The sequence below is a fragment of the Gavia stellata genome, chromosome 5 (genome assembly GCF_030936135.1).
Source record: "Gavia stellata isolate bGavSte3 chromosome 5, bGavSte3.hap2, whole genome shotgun sequence".
Lineage (NCBI taxonomy): Eukaryota > Metazoa > Chordata > Aves > Gaviiformes > Gaviidae > Gavia > Gavia stellata.
The window spans coordinates 3,057,483-3,076,933 of record NC_082598.1 but is presented as its reverse complement, the minus strand read 5'-3'; the positions used below and the strand labels follow the sequence as shown (position 1 = coordinate 3,076,933).

General features: G+C 44.2%; 1 protein-coding gene across 2 annotated transcripts in view; it reads right to left on the bottom strand.

Moving 5' to 3' along the window:
* Positions 1 to 19,451, bottom strand: part of SLC4A11 (solute carrier family 4 member 11) — a 141,941-nt gene that overhangs the window by 30,274 nt on the left and 92,216 nt on the right. For both annotated transcript variants that reach the window (XM_059817689.1, XM_059817688.1), the window contains exons 7-9: positions 10,731 to 10,854; positions 7,304 to 7,510; positions 2,206 to 2,290 (exon numbers count right to left, since the gene is read on the bottom strand). In XM_059817689.1, coding sequence (XP_059673672.1) covers positions 2,206 to 2,290; positions 7,304 to 7,510; positions 10,731 to 10,854 — 416 coding nt within the window. The remainder of the gene's footprint in view (positions 1 to 2,205; positions 2,291 to 7,303; positions 7,511 to 10,730; positions 10,855 to 19,451) is intronic.

The window sequence follows — 19,451 nt, the reverse complement described above, 5'->3', positions numbered from 1 at the left end:
ATCCTCTTTTCCCCGTATCCTATTTGAAAAAGCACAACTGCTCCTAAGGTGAGTACTTCAAATTTGAGCTGCAGCAGGTCTTGAGTTTCACTTGGCTCATTTCTGCACCTTCCACTCTCCAGAAACTGTAACAATTCACTGGTGCTTTTTAACATATACTTGCATTTTATACCAACACCATTTTTCTGGAATATTTGTAATGCTGGATTCTCATTGTGACAGTGCTTCACCACTCAGAACAGATGCAACCAAGGGAGCAATTCTCTAAAGCTAGTCATTCCCAGCACCTTGTTTAGGCCAAGCCTGATTTGCTACGTACATCAGTTCACGGCAAGCTTGCGGACCTGGATATCGCTGACAGCCCCAGGGCTGAGAGGCAGCACGCACAGGTTAATTTGGATGCACACAGAGCCAGAACATGGACCTTGAAATGGATTTCCAAATCTGCTGACAGCCAAAGACGGCTGCAGGACCATCGTACGGTGCTTTTGTGCCTGTGAACCTGCTGCGCTCAGGACACTAACAGTCACAGCAGACACTGCTCTGTCTTGAGATGCACATGGGTCCCCAACAAGGTGCTTCTGCAGCCACTTCCCTTCTGAAGTGCTTCAATATCCCTTTATAATCAGACTTTGACAGCCCTACAAAGCAACAGCCATAGAGATGAAGTGTCCTGAACTCACTCCAGAGGTGTCCAGATTAGGAGCTTAAAGTCCCTGCCAGATCTGGTGCCAATGATGCACATGCCAAGAAATATTTTTCCTGTTTATCAGACTCCTTGCTGCTACACTGAAAATGATTTCTTGTCCCCCTTCCTCCTCAACATACCATCAAATCCCCAGAGAATATAGCAATAGCTTGACTTCAAACAGAGCCTACCCTCCTATCACCCCGAGCCTCCTGAAAATAGTTTCATCCCAACAGTTGCAAAGCACCTGGAGAAAGCATCCAGCACTCAACCACTGTGCTAAGCCAGCATCTCACCCCATTTTATTCTTCCTAGCAGAGTGGATACCACTAACTACAGAACACATCGTGGTGGATGAAGCATTCTTAAGTCAAGAAAGCTGATCTTTATGGGAAGCAACTACTTGGCAACTCTCCCGGACACACGGCATCTCCTTCAGCCGAACAGCCAACAGCCGATTGCTGTGTTTCTCCGCTGGTGGTGACCATCCTTGCTGAAATGTAGTGGAGAACACTAATCCAGACCCTGCCCACGCTTGCTCTCAAGCTTAAGCGGTTGTGGAAGGTGGCTTTGCACTAGAATACTTTGTCTGCAAAACAGGGCTCAGGTGTGCATCTTATTTTCTTATGCCAACTCAAGGGAGATGGCCCTCAGCAGAGGGGCAGTGGGGAAGGCTGGGACATTGTGGCTTGAGCCAAGGAGGAATGAACAGAAGAAGTTGTCTGACAGAGCCCCGAGATTCTCCCTGCCTACACTCATCTTTATTTTATGCAAACTTGCTGGGTTTGATACTTGAATATATTAACCAACTCCCCAATAAGCTGTAAGAAACTGAATATGTTTTGATGTCAGGCTGAGGCTCTGTAATCACGGTTTGCCCTGAAGACTTTTCACAGCCTTTAAGAATCTCTGAAAGTGAAAGTTTACAAGTGAAAAGGGAAAAAGTGACTCTTAAAACCAACAAGGCCATTGTGGGAGCTACATAAAGCCCGAAACCTGAGGCTCAGTATAAACACTGTATTGCTGCTCCTGTGATCTGGCTACAGCAGACAAGCTATATCCTGTTTTTAAAAGCACCGAGCTGAAGTTACTGCAGCTCAGGTTTTTTTTAAGCGTTCTCAACTCCCACAGCATCACCATAATTGCTATTGATGCTGGCTTGCAAAGACAGCAGAAAGGGCCTATTAGGCCAGTGCTGACTAATTAGGTTGCAAGTGAGTTGATCTGTGTCTACACACAACAATAATCAATCCATTTAATCGCCTCATTGCTTAATAAAAATTAAAAACCTCATCGACATACAGCTAGCATCTTCATTAAGGGAACACTGCAAGATTCTCATCTATAGTACACCACACTGCCTGTTCACAGGCTTTTGTCAAAATAGTCTGTTAAGTAAGAAATAAGAGAGCTATTACACGTATCAAAGAACACATTCAATGCACACTGTAAACAGGACATCGCATCACAAAAATTCAAGATCAGGCCAATGCTTTCATAAACATTGGCCAACATACCGTCAGTGAAGTCCAAAGCGTACACTGGAAATCTTCGTGCAATGTCATCAGAAATCCCCTTGCCAACATTGAGAAACTCATGCAACTAAAGAAAGGAAGGAAGTGCTGTGTCAGTTTAAAGGCTCATGTATTGTTAAAGAGATTAACCTCCTTATTCAATACTGATAGGAGCAAAACTGGTCATTTTGAATAGGGCATTCAAATCAGATTTTGTAATGATAATAAAAATAAACCCTTCACACCTCAATTTATATCCTCAAAAGCATTGTAAAAGAGAAAATCCCCCAGACCACCCTGTTTTCCTCCCTTCCTTCCCCTTCCTCCCTCCCATTCATATCTGCATCTCTGCTTTACAGGTGAGGGAGCTGATGCACAGCGTGACCCGCTGAAAACACCCTGGCCAACAGCAGGATTCGACCTTGGGTATCCTGGGGTTAAACATCAGGTCAGAGATGCCTTCCCCATCCCTCCAGCCAACGATGACTTCTTTAGATGCCACCACAAAAAACCTCTTTCCCCAAATCCACATGAAGCCTCTGAAAGGGGATCCCCAGCAAGTGCTCCCTCCCTTGGCATTGCCATGGGAAAGGGAGACATCAAATAGATGTACTAAGGGAACTGAGACTGTCTTCCCCCCCAACTCCACCAAAAGGGAACAAGCTTGAATAACTTCACATAACCAGGCCATAATTTCTGACCATTAAAAGATAGTAAGATCATTGTGAAAGGGTTCCAAAAACCCAACACATTCCCTTTTTTTTCTGGTTTGGGGGCCTGCAAGGTGCAGTATGATTGTTTATACGATCTGATGCTCACGACAGGCAATAAGAGGCTTTTCAGAAATATGTGACAGCTGCTATTGACTTACAGCCTCCCAATTCTCACAACTACATCCTTATGGAAAGCACATGGAAAGCGTCAGAGTAGGCAACACTTGTAAATGAGGCACCTGTCAGATTTTTTCCTGTTATTCTCAACTCAGAGGACACGTACTACTCTGAAAAATCAAATGCACCTTTATACAGTGCTAATTACCCCAGCTGTCTCATCTAAAACATTTCATATGTTTATTGCAGAACTAGACGCAGAAGACTTATAACCTCTGCTAGGGAGTGGAGGGGCAGGGGGGAAAAATCACAGATCCCAAGTTTACACCAACAGGTCATCTCAAAACAGCATGGACATCTTCCTTCGGCTGGTTTATGTGGAAACTGATAAAAACTACTGCTTTAGAAAGAACTTGACACTACAGTGCTCGTTTAATAAACTACACACAACTTTGGCTTTTCTCACGGGACTCACCTGCTTTGCAGTGCCTGGAAGATCAGAGCCATAAGTAAAACACAACAAGGAAACTTCTCCTTTAGAAGGAATAAACTGGGCATGGCCAACACTATGGTTTGGGGTGCAAGAGATGCCTCAGAGGACCAGCTCCTTTATCAGTGACTATGACATCTCACATTTCAGCTACTTAAGTCAATTCTGTTGCATTTTGCCAATACACCTGTATTACTTTAGGACAGTTTCAACTCTAACCTGAACAATCAGGTTGAAAAGACAGCAGACACCAACATAACACCTGCATTTTAAGCATTTCTGAAAAAACTATGAGCTTAAACCATATTTGGACATCAAAGCCATATGCACTTGAAAAGCAATTTAATTTTTCCCCCCCAGAAAGACATTCCTGAAGGCACGAGTCAGCCAGAGAATCACAATAGCTTTAATGACTAATATGTTTACTTGTCTCACTGCAGCGAGTACGTGGAAAATGATGCTCGGGGTATCTCATCTTGCAGGGACGAAGCCACCTGCTTGCTACCGGCCTGGGGCTGAGCGTGGGGCGGGGAGGGAAGGGGCACTCGCTCACATTGCCTGTTCGTAGGTAGCGGTGAACGTACAGAAAAGCACTGCCTAACTTCTTGTCCCACAAGGCACATTGAGGCAAGTTTGAGAGAAAGGGGAGCCGATGGGTTCTGTTTGAGACCCTCGATTCCTTCATGCATTTATTTCATGCACATGTGCAAGTTTAGCCTAGAGCGGGGCATGGAAGTGTCAAGCTAAACCTCATCAGCGGCTAAATATGGGGAAAGCCATTTCTTCAGTATGGCCAATCCTCCTCTTAACTTTCCTCTCTGCTCTACTAACCTCATACTCAGGTGGCACTGAGGAGACAAAAGATCAAGTTTACTGACCTCTGAAATTACTGCCCTTTTTGGTTTTACTTTTATCCTCCCAACCTATCCACCATGCATCTTCATTGCCTAACTCTACGCCAGACATGTTTCAGTCTGGCTTTTGCCTCCTACCATCCATCTTCTGAGCTTGCAGCTTGTGAGGTTTCCAAAAATCTTGGGCAGGACAGTGCTGACACTTCATTCTTGCCCTTTTTGATCTGCTTCGTCATACACTCCAGTGCTGGAAATTTCTTGGACTGCCACTCCCTACTTCCTTCTCCATAAGCGGGTCAAATTTGGCTAACCCATTGGCTTTCCATTCCAGGTCGTGGTGGCACCTTTCTCATGGCCCTTTCATCTTTTTGATTTAACACCCTGATACTAGGTGGCCTTATCCAGGAGGCCAGAGCTGCATCCCCCATCAACACCAAAGCTCAAGGCTTAGCAGCCTTTGGGAACCGCAGCTCAGATACCCAGCACCAAATCCTCCTTCAGTCTACTTATTCTCCTCTTCTGCAAGTCCTTCCAGTGCTTTGCCCATGCTGCTCCTAATACACAAGGGAGGAAAGGAGCACGCAGCAAAAGGAGCACGCACACAAAAAACCCCCTAGATAGAAAGTGGAAAATTCATGAACTTCAAGTCTCTTGCCATAAGCAACTATTGTTTGGGGTAGAGGAAGAGTCTAAGCCAGCACTTAACAGCCGTTAAAGCCAAACGGAAAATATCTGCTCCAACACCACCGACCCTTTCTCAGTCCTCCCCTAAAGTACTGGGGGCTGCACGACTATTTTACACAGCCCAGGGACACACACACTATCCTCCCTCCTACCGATACCAAGCAAGCATAGCCCAGCCCTCTCGGCAAATTCCCACAGGTATCAAACGGGACACAAAAATCACAGCTAGAAAGCATCACACCTGTCAGGGGCTCCTCCACGAACAAAATCACAATTAGACGCCTCAGTAAACAAGAGGATTTCAGGCTGACTTAATTATGACTGAGTATGTAGCCTTGCCTAAATAATCCTCCAAGATGAGCCAAAGCAAACTGACTGTGCTGTAGGCACAACATGCCATGCAACTGTCACATCCCCTTCAGTATTTTAGCAGAGGTAAAAACGAGCACTTGCAAAAATCCCACTCACACACAGAGCATTTGAGGCCCATTTCTCTCCCATCACTGCAGGACCAAGGGAAGAAGGGAGACAGGAGGCAGATTTTTATGCTACCAAGAGACTTTACCCTCCTGGCCCCTCCTGAGGGCTCACTTGTAATAGTACAATGGCTCCAGATTAGGGTGTTTATTTTACTGGGGGTGGTTCACAGGTTGAAACTACACCCCATGTCTCATTCAAGTTCACACTCGTATTAAACGCTTCCTTTCTAGAAGGCTATTACACAGGGCAGATAGAGGGGGAGGAGATGCTGCTGGAGATGGCTCTCAGGAACTGAGGAATGCAGGATATGTTCTCAAATCACCCTCACTTCTCCAGACAAATCTTTGCTTGCCAGGAAAAGAAATCTCCACCCCAGCTCTTAAGGTCTGTGCTGGCAAGGTGGAATGGGGGACAGCTTCTTCCAAGAGACATGAGAAAGCAGAGTTACTACTACGCAGGCTGAAGGATAAAACATTTTAAAACCAATGATTTACCAAACCCAGACCAAGAACGGTCAATGCCAAGAGCAAGTGCTAAAGAAACAAGCGTCACTATCTACAGCGCTGGCTCAGAGCCATCAAGTCTGCTTGCCCAAGGAGGCGGGTAGGAACCACCACTTCTCAGGGCCAACATCTACAAGCTCAGTGTTGCATCCAGCCCTCCTGCTCACCAAACCACAGAGCAGAAAATCCTCTACAGACATTTAAAAAGGGCTAGTTTTAGCAGAAGACAGCCAGATGCTTCAAATGCTCTACCAAAAACTTGCTTTGAAAGACCAAGTGCAAAGGGTTAAATGTACTTTACCTAAATCACATTACTGCAACTACTCCAAATATCACCATTCTGAATGACCTAGGTTTGAAGAGGGTTTCGGGACTTGTTCTGCAAACTTAAGAGCAGGTATGGGGTCTAGCAGAGTTCAAAGCGCTACCTATAAGCAAGGGGATTCTGCAGCAAAAACATGAGCTTTGCTCATTTCCAGATGTGCAGATCAAAACCCCTTAAGTCTATCCCAGGAAAAAAAAGCGATAAGTTAACCAGCTTCTGCACTGTAGGCAACCCAAAGATTTAAGGTTACTTGTAATTCAGGGACAGAAGCAGTAAGCTAGAGATGGCACAGTTTGTTTTTCAGGTATGCTGTCTGGTTAAAGAATGAATTTCTGAACGGAAAAGCAAAGCGATGACCAATACACAGGAAATTCCACAAAAGAAAGCTGAGTTACAGCATTTCCCTCAAACTTTAAAGTACAAAGCAAGTAATGTTTTACAGAGCTACAGATCAAACAGTGAGAAGTCAGGCCAAATACTGACAGGCAACTTTTAAGTGAAATTACCGTGCAGGGATGGCCAAGAAGTCTTTTGGCTGCGGGAAAGACAAGCAGCAGCTTCCTTCAGAGACTTCTGATTGTAAGGATTAAGTACCTTGGACTGACAACGCACAGTGATCCATTAATCCCACCCTTGACTAAGCACCTGGAATCAAAGTCCTGTAACCATTTCAACCCCCTACTGCTCTGCATCCCTTCAGCACCTGCCTCTTTGAAGTAGTTTGGTTTTTTCTTTTTTTAGATTTACAGCAGGAGCTGAGGAAGGTGGGCATACACACAGCAGCCATTTGTAGAAAACTCAGTGTTGAGACCTTCCTAGGAAAGCCCAATGGATGCAAGCAGAACAAGTGCTTCATCTCCTTACCCCAAACCCCTTGCATTGATTCATTTGGACACCACTGAAGCAGGGGCATAGCAGATGGTGGCCAGCCTTACCTTGAGGGGCTTCGCACCGTGCAACTTGTGCCCATCGCTCATTGCTGAGGGTCTCTGATTCACCACCGTCAACAAGTGACGTTGGTGAACTAAGGCTTCCTTGAACTCCTCTTCAGTTTTGGTTTCTAGGAGTTTCTGCCGAAAGGTTATGTCCGAAAACATCGTGGCAAAGGTCCTGCCCACTTCTGTGGCAGTTTTGGTACTTTTCTGAGTGGAAAAAAAAGATAGAAAAAAACCTTGTAAAACTATTTTCTTTCACTTCTGAAAGGTAAAACCACCAATTTGCCCCATTGGGTACCATCTGAAGAGCAAGCTACCTTGGTTTCTAGGACCCCAGAGACACCCAGTGAAGAAAGGTACATGTGGAATCTGTTGCAGACAAACACACCAACCACAGCAGGATCCTGTGAAGGCATCAACATACAGGCCCTGTCCAGAAGCACTGATCGGTCTTACTTTATCAACATCCCAGGACTTGATCCACTTGATCCAAAGCTGAATCATGCTGAGCATGCATTTTTATCACTGGAGTCCCTTCAAGGCTACTAAGACCAAACAAATAAGCATCTCTGCTGTCCTACAGCATCTCAGCATTACTGCTACTGGAGCGGAAAGACGCTGTAGTCAAGGTTCCTGCAGGTAGAAGCATCCTGATGTCTTTTCCGGAAGACTGAGATTATTATGTACATCTGCTTCATCAGCTTCCTATTTTCTGGGCATTAAAACTCAATTCAGTTGGCCTCTCTGGGGCAATTCTGGCAGCACAAGTGGAGATTTAGAGCTCTCCGCTAAAGTAACTACTGGCACAGAGGAAAGCATATGAAAGAAGCAGCTGAGCAGGCACACAAGCAGCACTGTATCTTCACTAAAAGCTTGGAAGGGACAGGAGACTTGCAAACATGAAAAAGGAACAAGTGCCTATTTGCAGGCTTTAACATTTCTGTGAGCCACAGGCCTGATCTTTGAGGGTCCAGCTTCAACAGTATCCAAGCCCGCTTTCCTATTGCTCCAAGCACCTTGGAAATTAGATACAAAGGGAACAATAAAGGAGACTGAGCTCCCCATCCCTGCACAAACCCACCAAATCCAAGCTCTACAAACCCTGACCTGCTCAACTGCTTGCACCACTTTGGTCAGGACAGATAAGATACCTGCCAAGGCAAAGTTATGTAGAACCCTAGCTCATTAAGAGCTCCTTCTGATGCAAAGTTTTATCCCACCCGCCTTAACTACACTCAACACTCATCATGCAGCAACTGCTAGAGACACCCAAACAACCACCCTCCTTTGGACAGCCTCCAAGCTCCTCACATTGCTATGAAAAATAGTAGCAAGCATATGTGATTGATCTGAATTAGTTTTCATGATTCATAACAAAGCAGATGAACAATTTCTTCATGAACACAACCAAATAATTCAGTGTTGCTTGACACAGAGGCATGGACAAGTGGGTGGCACTGCACTAGTTCCAAAGTCATCACTAACGCTACACTTGCTCCATCACTCACACTGCCCTTGCCTCCACTTCTCCTCCATCCCTGGGAATGTCCCTTCAGACATGCTTGCTAGGACATGTTCAATTTAAGTTTCTAGGGAAGGGTTTGGATTTAAGTGAAGATAATCTGCTCTGGGAGTTGCTTTTAGCGTTCATTAGCTCGGTCCCCTCACACTGAACCAGCCTGGATTTGCCATCACAAGGGAAGCTTCTCCTTTCACCTCTAAGCAGCAGCAATCCTCGTGCTGGATGCTGCAAGGGGTTACTTCAAGCTGCCCAATGCTGCTCCCTTTCTTTGCTTTCCCAGAGAGAGGGATGAACGGTTTAGAGGAAGAGCGCAGAGATTTGCAAGAGAACTCAAATTTTTTCCATCCTCCATATTAGAGGAGGCCGAGGATCTGGAGTCCTCAGCACAACAGATGCCCATTTTCTGGGCTTTTTTTTTTTCTCCCCAAGCAAGGCTCATTTAATCTATTACTGTCAGCAGGTTAATTATTTTAACTGCTGTACCAGAAATGCGTACTTAGAGCTGGCTAGATAAACTAATTTAAAATAAAAAGCATATTGGCAACTGCAGCTTTGCTTGGCCTCCACTCCCTTTCCTTAATTTGATGCTGTCCATTGGAATTGCAAACTTTCAGGATATAAGCGGATGCAGAGCTGTTTGCTGGGTGCTTTGCACGTAGCTGGCCAGAGATAAGCAAACTGCCATACAATGAAAGAGAGATCAATGCAATTGCGCAAGGGTTCAGTTGTTTGCCTGCTGCTTTTCATAAGGAACATCAATATGTTTTCAGCCTGTTGGGTTTGAGATCTATGCCAAAAGCATTGAACTGCTCAGCTGGGAAAGATCTGCCAGAAATCCTGGGAAATAAGGAAACACCAGTATTTCCATTTAAACAAGGGTGGTGGTGGAGGGGGGAGGAGACAGACAAACCAGACTAGAAGGTCCCAAGGTCACACAGATAGCATTAAAGAGCAGGAAACTGAATCAGGATATGTCCTGTTCCAGACAAGGTCCCCAACCTCTTCAGCACCTCCCAGAAGCACAGATCTAGTAGCCCCAAGGTGTAAACAGCCAGCTTAAGTGTGAAAAGGTCTTGAGCTTTGAACCATTCAACCATGAGCTAGAACACATCATCTTGATCAAGCCAGTGCTTTCTAGAGAGACGGGACTGTGATCCCCAATTGACCTTGATGCTCCTCCGTGATATTGCAGTAAAGTTACTACAATGTCGTTTGTTGGCCTTGTCTACACCAAAGAACAAGTACACTTAAGCAAGCTTTAACCTTGCTGTTTCGAGTGCCGAAAGCTGTGAAAACACATCCCAAAGGACCTCAGCACAGTCTTACCTTACAAGCACCCCAGCTCCTAAATAGTCTCGCCCATACTGCAATAGAGCTCACAAAACTACGTCGTCTTCTTGGTTACATCAGTCCGTCTACAGCTGCTGCAACCGCATCTGCACTGTAACTGTCACTTCCATCAAGAGTTTGCTGGGAAGCAACCCAGACCTTTGCAGTGGGGCATCAGCTGCATATGGCAAGAGCCCTTCACGAGCACAGCTTTAACCAGGAACAGCATTCCTTACCTCCAGAAATAGCAGCTAAACTGGTAAAGCTGGAGGGAGGGAATCTGTGGAGTATTACATGCATCGCGGCTGTAGCTCTAGCAAAAAGTGTATGGGGACTACAGACGTACTTAATCTGCAGTGCTCTCCTTCCAGTCAGGCTAGAGGCTGTTCTCCAGTATGAGCCTAGGACACAGATGACTAATCTACCCCTCACAGACACAGTATAACCATTTTGACAACTGCTGGGAATATCTCAGGCCTTTTCACATCCCCTTGTGTTTTAAAAATAATACATTGTCATTAACCCTAGAAGGAGACCAAGGAAAAGCACCAGCGCAAACAAGAGAGCAATACTCACCATTTTAGGAGGAGCCAGGACTAATATCACAAATCTCACTTCGCAGGAATTTTCACCCCAATTCTGAGGCCTCTCCAGGCGGCTGATGCAAACATGACGTCGCTGAAGGGACTTTATAGTGCAACTGTCAAGGAAGATGGCATCGTTATACATGGCACTATAACACATGGCATGCTCTCTCCTGGTGCGCAAGGCTTACAAAAACACATTTCAACTGAGAAACACAAGATGTCAGTTGTAAAAGGGTCACTTCTGAAGTCTTAAACCTTGACTTTAAATTACTGTTCGCCCAATTCTGCTAGCTCTTTTGTAGAATTCGACATCCATGTTTTTATGGGAAATAGCTTTCAAGATTTCTAGGTGTATTTTCTCCTCTTCCCCCATCTGCTTTTTAATAGCCAAGAAATCAAAAGAGAGCGAGCGCAACATACCTAGTGCTTGCAGTGCTACAGAAGCTTCTACAAAGAAGCGCTCTTTGAAAAACCCCAACACCTACATTATTGGAAAGTAGTTTACACTTCATTTCACCTGATCTCCTAAAGTGCTTTTGGAACCATTAAGGCAAGATGCCAAACCAACATATTTCCACTTCTTTTGCCTTGGACAGATCTCTCTCTGTTTGAATGGCTTTCCTATTTGCTCTCAGCTGTTGTTTTTCCCCTTTCTGGTACAGGGTTGTTACAGAAACCAAGCTGACCTCCTTGCTCAAGATCTACAGAGGCTGTAGCAGGCAGGATTACTGCTCAGAGGGAAATCCTTGGCTGCAATCCAGCCAGCCCTGCTGGGCATGTGATGGCTGTTCAACTCCCATAACAAAGACTAGCAACAAATTGTCTGAAATAAACACAGAGATCACCTGTGGAAGCCATGAAAGACCAGGTCTGTCTCCACCCTAGGATATTTAAACAGAGCTGTGATCTGAGCAGCCATTGGTTTTCCTGCTGAGAAATTCTGACAAAGCAGCAAAGCAGCTTGGTGCACTTGCAGAAAGAGGTTACCACCAGCCTGGACTCCAGATCTCCGGTGCCCATTAAAGCCACCTACTACTTCAACTCTTCTGAAAAGCACGGATGAGATACAGTTTTTGCCTACTGACACTCAAAGAAGTACGGAATTGTGTTTTCCTACCTCAGAGTGATTTTTATTTTTTTTCTGGTTCAAAGTCACTTAGACTGCTTGCTCCCTTTTATTCATCTAGCCAGTGCCGATCACAGTCCTTAAATCAGCTCTCCTCTAACTTCTCTTCCATAATCCTAGCCCATTTCTTTCCTTTTAACGTGTATTTTCACACTCACGCACCCTGAACATTGTTCCAGTAATGGCTCCTGAAGATCTTCGGCTGGAGATGTACTAGGCAGGAGCACACTGTATTTTCTATAAAGTTCTTAACTTGCATACAAAAATCACACCACCAAGTCTTTTCTTAGTGAGTTTGACTTCCTGATCACAGATTGGAAGCAGCCTACTTACACAAATTAATCTGACAAAGGCACTTGTCTGAGGGTAACCAAACAGCTTAATTAGAACAATGTAGGTCATGAGTAAGATGACAGTATTAAATTTATTTCCTAACTCCCCTCCACCATAGCCCCTTATCCTTTTTCTACTCAAATCAGCTTTGGAAGGGAGAAAGATCAAGGCAGGTCCCTAACGTTAGGAATAACTCTCTTCTAAAGTAATTGAAAATAGAGTACGAGCTATCTTCTCAGCTAAACCCGTATTTTGGATCTGCAACAATCTGTGTCCTTCCCTCCCAAGGGGTCAAATAAGCACAGACAACGCTGGTTTTCACAAGCAAATCAAAGCCCTGGGTAGCAATCCTGCTGTGCTGGACGGCATACAAGCCTCCATGTGTTACTGTTCAACAAGCCAATGGGGAAGCGACATGAACTCCAGGCTTTATGCTAACAGGAGAACCTTCAAGTAGTCCGACACCTTCGGTTCTCTCACTTTCACCCACCTGAACTGGTCAACAACAGGGAATAGTTAATGCACCATCAGCAAAAATGACTCTTATTTTTGTGCTCCGTTCTCAGTATTTTCATACCTCAGATGTTGAGCTCACCGATTAATTTGTTTTGAAAAAAGGAAGGCTTTCTGGGCATTTTCAACATCATTTCTACTCCAGAGATGGCCGGAAGCAGGTATGGGATACCTATTGCTCACAGAGCTGTACTAACGCTTTCCAGACATCATCCCTTTCCTTCCACGTGTCTCAGGCAGTACCTGACCTAGCAAGAAACTACAAAGCATAGCCAGAAAAAAGTTACTACAGGGCAAGGGCTGATCACACCAGCACATGCCTCGGAGCCTGCAGTGGGGCAAGATACCAAGGCATGCACGTGAACGTAAGTTTATGTGTTGTGAAGGTACAAGTACCAGCCACCTCTCACCAGCGCTGCTCAGCAGTACCTGCTTGCCTGCTCCCACCCCATTTGAGTAAATCCAAGAACTGAAGCCTTGCAAAAAACCCCATCATTTCAGCTTGCTCCTACCTGAGGCAGGGAAGCCAACATGCAGGAGCCCTGCTCCCTTAGCTACAATATGTGAAGTCACATAGCAATATAGCGAGTTATTTGGAAAAAATCTATTATATAGTGCAATAATTAAGCAAGCCACGTGTTCTTCCATAGCTAGTTTTCTCCCTGAAACGACAGGGTTATGTTTCAGCTCCAGTAACTTGTCTCTGAGGCTGTGCTTTCCAGAGATGACAGTGCTGCCAACAGCACCAGTCCACAGGGCTACAACATCACTTCAGCTCAAGAGCTTTTCGGGTACAGAGGGGAAAAAACTTGACTCTAAAAGGCTGCTCTTTGTTACTGGATCAATTTCACATATAAGCGAATTTTCCTGGCAGCCATGCCAAAACCTTGTTTTTCTCTAAATTAGGAGTCCACTGTTTCCCTACCTTGAGGGACTGGTAGAGTGCGCAACAAGAGGATCGCACAGTGCTTAGGCAGTAATGAAAGATCTAGCAACACTGAGCACATTCTCAAGACACTGAGAAACCCGCTGTCAGCATTACCCATTTTTATCCGGAACAGTTTTATTCACAGAGCTGGAGTTTGAGACTTCTCACGCCTATAAACCATTTTTTTCCAACTCTTCTATAAAGAGCTCTATTGGCACTGACACGTGCATCTGAATCCCAGTATCACTTACACCAGTAAAACTGAGCAAAGACTTTCCAGCCTTGTTTAGGTCAATGTACAGACACAACTTAAGCCAATAATACCTTTACAAATCAGGCTGAATTGGTTTAGCGAGGGTAAACCACAGTAAAACCAGATTTAAACAGGTGCCACAGAGAAAGCCTGATGCACCTGAGCATTGCTGCACGGAGGGAAGCAGCAATGCCTTTGTGAAGAATGCAGCCTCATCTGCACCAAGCCTGGTCTTGCTCTGTTATATCCGTTTATTTGGGGGGAAATGGTGTCTCAGTAATTTTAGTGCAAGGCCAAGTCACTTCTGCCCATGCATCATTCAGCATCTCAACTTTCTTCAAATTTAAGCCATTATTCCTCTGACATAAAGCCAGCTATTCCATAGTGTAGCACTTACAGCTCCCACTTTTTTGTTTTAATTCCAGAATCCAAATAAAAATATAATGCAAACCAAAACTGCAATCCCAACTAGACTTATGCAAATATTTGTAAAGGACAAAAAGAAGTTATTTGGTTCACATGGAGAAATCCCAAGTTATGCAAGATTGCAGGTAAAACTCGGCACAGTTCAGTCCAAGAAGAGAGCCACTTTGAAAATGAAGCAACATTTTTCAAGTAGCACTTAAGTAAATTCCCACTAAGAAAAAAAAGTCTGAAGGGTAAATAGCCAAAGCCCCAAAAAAACCTGAGAACTAGCAAGACATTTTCAGCTGACTCTAAATCAAGTCTGGTTTGGCCAAAGCCTCCAAGTTCCCTTTTGGTTTGGGTTGAGCTAAATTTGATTCTCCTTTAGTTTGGCCAACAAGCTGAAAAAAAATAATATCTATTTTCACCCAGTATTAGTCACACAAGGAAATGCTGGGCTATGATTTAATGAGATGCCAGGTTGTGTTCTCAGCAATTTTATCTTGATCCTCCAATAACTGAGCTCATAAAAAGGGCATTTAAGTTATAGCACGCGTTCCTGCTTCACTGTTCTCCTCTCTTTCCATGCTGCGTATCTAGCGGCGTTGAACGTGGCACTTGGATGGTGAGAACTGGCAACGCTCCACTAAAATCACTGATACACCGAGTCACACATGCCGCAGGTCTGCCCCACACCCAAGATGTTATCAGAGTAATAACACATTTCTCAAATAAATCATAAGAAAGGTCAAACTATGGAGACCCAAGAGAAACAGAAACCCTCTTTTAACAGGGCAAGAAAGGAAGTTAATTCAGAAACAAATTATCCCCTGCAGTAAGAAAAAGCGCCCAGCAGAGGTAATCATCTAGCCAGCCTTTTCCTGTCCCAATGCAAAAGGACAACAACACTTCTTGTTCTCATCCACTGCAAATAAATCTTCTTCCACAGAGCAGCTCCAGGCACAAGCTTTCAGAAACCAGAATTTGCAAGTGAGGAATGAAGCTGTGACCAGCAAGCCAGCTCACCCGCAGCGTGGCACAGGGTTGTTTCAGCAACAAAGTTGCTCCAAGCTGGATATCATTTTGGACTGGTAAATGCACTTTGCTGAGCTCCAGAAAGACCCCTCCTCTCTAGCAGTTAATCTCTCTAGGGAAAAGTATTTCCTACGGGTCAACGCGTAAGGAGACATCTCCTCCTCCTCCCTGTACACATGCTACAGGCACTGAAACGAGTCATCCTTCTCTCCAACGGATCTCCTTTGGGACCCAACTTCCTAATGAAAGGTTTGAATTTGAGAATGCCTTTTCATAACACAGCACCTGCAAGAGCTTCAGCTCTCCAACATAACCTGGGACAGTCCAACAATGGTGGCTACAGGCACTTAAAAGAAAATTAATCAGTTCTTTGAACCCAAAGAATACTTGAGAGATGATGGTTGTACATTTTGGAGAAGAGGCTTTTGTTGACAAGACTCCAAATCTTGTAATCATTCCTCTGAAGGATAACATTTGTTTTAAACAGTTGAACTGTTTAACTTCCCAGACCATCCCATTTTGCTCTTTGAAAGAAGGGGCACTATTCTGAGGAATACACAGGAAATGAAGCATCCCTATTTGAAATCTGTTCAACAGTTAAACCAGAAGCAACGTGGCTTTTCTATAGACCCACTAACCTCTGGGTCTGGATAAGTTCTTAAACACGTGAAATAGGATTTGCTTTTACTTTTGTTGAGAGATTCATTAGTAACATGTTTCACGCAAGCATCAGTTATACATTAAATCCAAGAAGTTATCACTCAAACTTTACCCTATTTGAACAGCAGTCTTGCTTGATATCCAAAATAACCTCACAATACCTGTTTTTGAAAGGCTACCTGGGTTTCTCCGAGTTAAATTTCTCCACAGGAATCCTTGCAATGACACACTATATCAGAGTAAGAAATTTTATAGCAACACACGGAGCACACAAACCACTAAACCACTCTTTGCTTGCGACGAGGCTTTTTTGCTCTGCTTTGCCTGTTGAAACAGCTTTAGCAAATCAGTTGAATGCACTGAAAATAAGTCCTTCACCAATCCACGTGCCTTAACAATGCAGCCAAAGGAAATGGCTCTTCAGCTACTCAATCCAGACTACGAAGCAGCTTGCTTTCGTGTTTTTCTAAGGATTCAGCTTTGGAAGAAGGCAATTAATATTTATCTCCTGGCAAGAAGAATATAGTCTGGAAGTTGTGATGCCTAGGGAATTCCACTCAGCTCAGGCAGCGTTTGTTCAGCAACACACAGAGCTGGTGAGTCTCCTAGGAGGACATCAAGGATAGAGATCCACCAGCAGTCAGTTAACAGTTACTTTAACATCCTTAGCATCAGGGATCCTTCACGCCAAGGGGAAAAAATAGAACAGGCATTTGCATCTCCATTTGTCAAACAGTGAAAGCAGCAATTGGGTGTGATAGGACTTGGCTTGTGATGGGAGCCACTTCTCCACATAGTCTTCATTGGATAAGGCGGGGGGGAGGGCTTCCTTGGGCTTTTTCAGCCACAAAGCTGTGCAACACCAAAACCAATAGCTCTCACAGGGGCTTCTTCCCCACCGTTCCTGATCCAGACATGCAAAGCATCCAGTTTACCCCCTCCAGGCTCTGGATCATGGTGGGTCTGGCTGGTTCCTGGCACACTCCGAGCACCCTCCTGGCAGTACATCTACCTGCTGCAGTCACTCCATGCTGGAGGGGTACCAAAGCACCTCCCCCCTAAGCTCCCACTAACAGCAGAGCTTCCTCATGCCAAATAACTGATTAAGTCTGAGGATAACAGTTCAGCACTCCCTGTTCTAGGACAGGTCTGGCTATCCCTCATCCCAAGTTCTCTAAGGAAACAATCAACCAGCAGCTTCACAGCGAAGCAGTCAGAGATCTCCATACCAGTTTGTGCCTTGCTGTTCTGGCAAATGCTATGAATAGGAGAAAGAGAAAAAGTTGTGTCCATGGTTCATAAGGTATGAGATCATGTCTTGACTGACGAAGCTAATCTGTAACTCCGAACATTTGCTTTCTAGCTAGAAAACCATCACATACACAAATACCTAGCAACCTTCATTCTTCTAGAGCTGAAGATTGCTGGTTAGCGGGGCAGGCAGTACTGCACTGCTCTCAGATACACAGAATTTTAATGAAGAAGTCTCAAGGTTTCCATAAGCTTATGTACCCTGGGGTACAGCTTCAGCAAGATCAGGTTTTGTTCATTCTTAACAAAAGAGCCTCAATACTATTGTGAATCAGAAGCCAGCTGCCTTCCTGGACTTCAGTGGAACATTCAAACCTTGATCTTTAATTCCCCAACGGTTTGTTCTGTCATGTGGCTATAAGCCCAAATCCATACGGTACATCTGACCTTGCTGGCAGTTCAATAGACCTGAAACTGTCAGGAAAGCATCAATTCCAACAGAAGCAGAATAGCTAATTCACCCTCGGTTTTCCCCACCACTCTTCCCATTGAGGATAAGTCAGGTAAGAAAGAGCAGCCCTCTCCAGCACAGAGGACGGAGGGAACCAAATTTTTGTGTCCATCAGGAATGCTGTTCCGCAGCCAGGCTCTGCACAACTTGCTGAAAATCCTACACAAGCTTTTTCTTTCTGACTCTAAGCTAATTTAGGCTTTAATATTTCCCTCCACAAGATCAATGCAGAAGCAGCACTACCAAACCCGTATCTCTGAGCTGCTCTTCCTCATTAATATAATCCTATCACGATACTCAAGCCTATCTCATCCACTAGAAATATAAAAAAGTTAGTTAAGGTGCACAAAGAATGGTAGTGCTAATTTAAAATTTAGCAAACAGTATTGACTAAATGCAAGGATAAAGAACAGCAGATCTCTTAAAGGTTCTTCCCACTCATACAGAAAATTTTTTCATCAACAAATTCCTTTTAGTTCAGAGTTTTGGAAGTTGTTTTGCAATCTGACTTCAAGAAAAATGTAAGATCTAAAAATATGGTTCACAATCTGTTGCACAATAGCTACAGCAGAAATACAGTGCAATAATTAGATAATTATAGTTAATAACTCATCACTGCTTTCCCACCACTTTCGTCTCCCTCTTCAGAATAACAAAAAGAAGAAACAAGGAAAGTTTTGCACAAGACACCTTCAGGCTGTAAGCTTATTTTTCAAATCATGTCTTGTCATGGAAGCTAGTATTACTCACATGGATGCATTTAAAGCTTTGGCACGCTTTCTACAGAAAGGCTGAACCTACCCTTTTCAGCTTCATGTATATAATCACCACATTTGTATCATGACCTTTGTTATTAAGTCAACGCTCTCCAAAGCCCTCCATAAAGCCATGTCACATGCCATGGTAGAAACTTCTACCCTTCCTAGATTAGGATGTATGTATCCTTATTGCCGTTATCCTACCTATGGCATGCAAAGAGGAGAAAACTGCTCAAAAGCCCTCTTGGTCCATCAGTACAGAAAGACCATTTTACTGTATGAACTTATTTTCTTCTTTGTGCAAGGTGCTCTGTACATGCCCGGCATAAGAGAAGAACTGACAGTAGCATGTGGAGCACAGACATTATTGAATTTACTTATTTCACAGAACTGAGCCCTGATATGCAGTAGTTTCTTCTTTACATAGAAACATGATCTTTCTCTTTCATAAGATATTAGAAAGAAGGAAGGTGGCGTTGTTGTTTGTTGGTGTTTGGGGTTTTTTCTGGGTTTTTTTGTTTCTTTGTTTTTAAACCATCTATTTCCAAGGCAGAATACTCTACATTCTTTCCAGCCATAAGCTGAGGGTAAGAGAAGAACTGCTAGTAGAAGGAAAGCTATTGTTACAGTTGTCCTAGCAAACTGGCTGTGAAGGCTAAAATATGTGCATATGCTCCCCGAGCCTTCAGGCACCTATCCAACATATCCTAGTAATTTCTCTGGGAATCAATGTATTTCTTGACAACTTGACTTAGAGACTGCATATGCATAAAGCAACAGACAGAAGTCAAATCACATTGCTTTGGTTGGCTCAGTGACTCAGGTTCTGGCCTTCCTCTGTGAAGGAACAGTTTAGCTCACCCAACACGCTTGACTTTGAGACAATGATTTCAAAATCCAGTTTTGGTCAAGTGGAAGCTGGGATGAAGCCACCATG